We start from the raw sequence: 4,765 nt of genomic DNA on the forward strand, positions 1-4,765 counted from the left end.
ACCATCTAAACACACAGATAAGATTCTTTGTAACAATGACATTACATAGTATAACATACATTGCTGGACAAACATCCTGGAAGCTCTGGCTGCATCTGGAATCTTGGGTTGCGTCCCCTATGGGACCCTGTTCCCCTTTGGGCCCTGGTTAGGAGACTGCATCCTATATGGGACCCTGTTCCCCTTTGGCCCTGGTCAGGAGACTGCATCCTATATGGGACCCTGTTCCCCTTTGGGCCCTGGTCAGGAGACTGCATCCTATATCGGACCCTGTTCCCCTATTGGCCCTGGTCAGGGGACTGCATCCTATATGGGACCCTGTTCTCCTATTGGCCCTGGTCAGAAGACTGCATCCTATATGGGACCCTGTTCCCCTATTGGCCCTGGTCAGGAGACTGCATCCTATATGGGACCCTGTTCCCTTATTGGCCCTGGTCAGGAGACTGCATCCTATATGGGACCCTGTTCCCCTATTGGCCCTGGTCAGAAGACTGCATCCTATATGGGACCCTGTTCCCCTATTGGCCCTGGTCAGGAGACTGCATCCTATATGGGACCCTGTTCCCCTATTGGCCCTGGTCAGGAGACTGCATCCTATATGGGACCCTGTTCCCCTATTGGCCCTGGTCAGAAGCAGTGCCTTATACTGAATAGGAAGCCATTTCAGATGTACATTTCTGAAATCTTCAGTTGTTGCTTCACTCCTTCAGAGATCTTCAAAGGTCTTCACTGGGTCTCTCTCTTTCTCTCTCTGTCCTGCCTGTGAGTTAAATTCTACCTCTCCCTCCTCTCCTTTTTAAGGACCCGTCTAGTCAGAACCCTCCCTCTGGAACCCCGCCCGGAGAGTTGGAGGTCCGAAATGGCGGCGAGTAGTGCAGAAAAAATGCAGGAAATTAAGAAAGAGTTGGTGAAGCAACAGCTGTGCTGGATTGGGAACAATATGGCTGTCAGTTCTGATGGAATGTAGCGGGAGGATGAGGGTTAATGACCTGAATGGTCGGTAGTGGAAAAACACAGGAAGAAGAGAGATCATGATACTGAAAGACACAGGAAGAGGAGATGTCATGATTCTGAAATCAGTGGAGCATCTTGTAAAGAAAGCATAAAGAGATCCAAGGTAGGAAGCAAGAGTAGTGATGTGTTGGAGGTTAAAGTGGTGATGGTGTTGGATGAGACCACAGGGCCTCACTTACTCTGGGTGGTACAGTTGATTCTAGGAGTGCCTGGAGGAGTCTCAGTACCCGGGATCTTCTGTCCAGAAGTGTTCACACACCAACAGTAACCTACCAGAAATGGACATGTTAATAACCTGTTAAATATATAATATTTACACATTTTACTGTAACATATTGAATTGTCACGTTCAACTCAATTGGAGCATTTATGGTGTGTGTGTGTGTGTGTGTGTGTGTGTGTGTGTGTGTGTGTGTGTGTGTGTGTGTGTGTGTGTGTGTGTGTGTGTGTGTGTGTGTGTGTGTGTGTGTGTGTGTTTTAACCTGTAGAGCCTGAACATTGTTCATGGGTGTATTGTCCATCGTTGTCACACGTGGGGACGTAGACTCCAGGCATGACTATTTTCATCGCAGTATCTCTAGCAATCTCACAGGGGGTCTTGGGTCGTATCATACCATCTAAACACACAGATAAGATTCTTTGTAACGATAACATTACATAGTATAACATACATTGCTGGACAAACATCCTGGAAGCTCTGGCTGCATCTGGAATCTTGGGTTGCGTCCCCTATGGGACCCTGTTCCCCTTTGGGCCCTGGTCAGGAGACTGCATCCTATATGGGACCCTGTTCCCCTATTGGCCCTGGTCAGGAGACTGCATCCTATATGGGACCCTGTTCCCCTATTGGCCCTGGTCAGGAGACTGCATCCTATATGGGACCCTGTTCCCCTATTGGCCCTGGTCAGGAGACTGCATCCTATATGGGACCCTGTTCCCCTATTGGCCCTGGTCAGGAGACTGCATCCTATATGGGACCCTGTTCCCCTTTGGGCCCTGGTCAGGAGACTGCATCCTATATGGGACCCTGTTCCCCTTTGGGCCCTGGTCAGGAGACTGCATCCTATATGGGACCCTGTTCCCCTTTGGGCCCTGGTCAGGAGACTGCATCCTATATGGGACCCTGTTCCCCTTTGGGCCCTGGTCAGGAGACTGCATCCTATATGGGACCCTGTTCCCCTATTGGCCCTGGTCAGGAGACTGCATCCTATATGGGACCCTGTTTCACTTTGGGCCCTGGTCAGGAGACTGCATCCTATATGGGACCCTGTTCCCCTATTGGCCCTGGTCAGAAGCAGTGCCCTATACTGAATAGGAAGCCATTTCAGATGTACATTTCTGAAATCTTCAGTTGTTGCTTCACTCCTTCAGAGATCTTCAAAGGTCTTCACTGGGTCTCTCTCTTTCTCTCTCTGTCCTGCCTGTGAGTTAAATTCTACCTCTCCCTCCTCTCCTTTTTAAGGACCCGTCTAGTCAGAACCCTCCCTCTGGAACCCCGCCCGGAGAGTTGGAGGTCCGAAATGGCGGCGAGTAGTGCAGAAAAAATGCAGGAAATTAAGAAAGAGTTGGTGAAGCAACAGCTGTGCTGGATTGGGAACAATATGGCTGTCAGTTCTGATGGAATGTAGCGGGAGGATGAGGGTTAATGACCTGAATGGTCGGTAGTGGAAAAACACAGGAAGAAGAGAGATCATGATACTGAAAGACAGGAAGAAAAGAGATCATGACACAGAAAGACACAGGAAGAGGAGATGTCATGATTCTGAAATCAGTGGAGCATCTTGTAAAGAAAGCATAAAGAGATCCAAGGTAGGAAGCAAGAGTAGTGATGTGTTGGAGTTTAAAGTGGTGATGGTGTTGGATGAGACCACATGGCCTCACTTACTCTGGGTGGTACAGTTGATTCTATCAGTGCCTGGTGGAGTCTCAGTACCCGGGATCTTCTGTCCAGAACTGTTCACACACCAACAGTAACCTACCAGAAAGACATGTTGCATATACAATATATACACATTGAATTGTCACATTCAACTGAATTGATTATTTTGTGCGTGTGCACCAGTGTTAACCTGTAGAGCCCCAACATTGCTCGGGGGTGTATTGTCCATTGCCGTCACATGTGGGGACGTAGGCTCCAATTGAGCCATTTAAAGCGGCATCTCTAGCATCCTCACAAGGGGTCTTGGGTCGTATCATTGCATCTGGACACAGGTAACATACATTGTAATGTGGACATAACATTACAGGACAATATACATTTCTGGACATACATTCTGGAATCTTGGGTTGCGTCCCCTATGGGCCCTATTCAGAAGTAGTTTATACGGATTAGGGTTCCATTTCAGATGCAACCTAGGTACTTCCTGTCTAAATATTGTAGTTCTGCTACTTGTTTAAAAGGCCTGTGGAATCAATTCTGTTTCTGTGTTTTGTAGAAGAGCTGATGAAACTAAGACTGGAAATTGTATCAGTGTTATTTCCTGATAGTTGGTAGACAATCCAATCATACATCCAGTTGAATGATCAAACCATTCATATCAGAATACCTCAGTCCAGCATCTAGACACCAATATTCATCTCTGGAACTAGAATGAGTAGCAGGTAGCCTGCTGTTTGAGAGTTGGGCCAGTAGTTCAAATCAGTGAGCTGACTAGTTGATATATCCGTCTATGTGCCCTTCAGCAAGGTACAACCTTCCTTTCTCCAGTGTCAAGGTTGATAATGTCTGACCTCTCAGAGGGTGTCCCATGGAGAACCGGTTATGAACAGAAGCATTTCCAAATCACACCTGCGTATTAATACCTACATGTGTGTGAAGTAGGACAGAGCAACACCAACAAATGTTTTTATTAAAATGTTGGTGAGTAGGTGTGAGGTATGTCACGCTTACCTCCCAGAGCAGAAGCTGTGCTGACAAGCAGAATGATGGTCAATATCACCATGGTGATCATCTCCTGAGAGAGAGAGAGAAAGAGTGAGATTAGTTGAGCATTTTAAATCTGGAATGGCTGTGGGTACTAGAGGAGAGGTTAAGGAAACACACTGTAAGGTACAAAACTTAAGCAACTGCCAAAGCAGCATTTTCTAAACCCAGTACTGAGGACCCCAAGAACCGAGTATGGGTAACACAGTGCTACTAGTCTTCTGCCAAAACCCAGTACTGAGGTAGTGGAATAGTGGTGAGGTTATAATGGGTCTAGGATCAGATGGGGTCATGTAGTGGAATAGTGGCGAGGTTATAATGGGTCTAGGATCAGATTGGGTCATGTAGTGGAATAGTGGCGAGGTTATAATGGGTCTAGGATCAGATAGGGTCATGTAGTGGAATAGTGGTGAGGTTATAATGGGTCTAGGATCAGATAGGGTCATGTAGTGGAATAGTGGTGAGGTTATAATGGGTCTAGGATCAGATAGGGTCATGTAGTGGAATAGTGGTGAGGTTATAATGGGTCTAGGATCAGATAGGGTCATGTAGTGGAATAGTGGTGAGGTTATAATGGGTCTAGGATCAGATAGGGTCATGTAGTGGAATAGTGGTGAGGTTATAATGGGTCTAGGATCAGACAGGGTCATGTAGTGGAATAGTGGTGATGTTATAATGGGTCTAGGATCAGATAGGGTCATGTAGTGGAATAGTGGTGATGTTATAATGGGTCTAGGATCAGATGGGGTCATGCAGAGGAATAGTGGTGAGGTTATAATGGGTCTAGGATCTCACACTAGCACGAGCGAGCGAGCGAGCGCACACACA

General features: G+C 47.0%; 1 protein-coding gene across 1 annotated transcript; it reads right to left on the bottom strand.

Annotated features, from left to right (window-relative positions):
• Nucleotides 1–1,029: 1,029 nt before the first annotated feature.
• On the bottom strand, nt 1,030–3,956 carry LOC120030528 (saxiphilin-like). Its single transcript, XM_038975935.1, has 6 exons — nt 3,905–3,956; nt 3,084–3,215; nt 2,900–2,989; nt 1,497–1,631; nt 1,194–1,283; nt 1,030–1,037 (listed from the first exon to the last, which is right to left on the bottom strand). The coding sequence occupies exons 1-6, from the start codon at nt 3,954–3,956 to the stop codon at nt 1,030–1,032; spliced, it is 507 nt and encodes a 168-aa protein (XP_038831863.1).
• Nucleotides 3,957–4,765: the final 809 nt, after the last annotated feature.

This window comes from Salvelinus namaycush, chromosome 36 (assembly GCF_016432855.1).
Source record: "Salvelinus namaycush isolate Seneca chromosome 36, SaNama_1.0, whole genome shotgun sequence".
In the NCBI taxonomy this organism is placed as follows: Eukaryota; Metazoa; Chordata; class Actinopteri; order Salmoniformes; family Salmonidae; genus Salvelinus; species Salvelinus namaycush.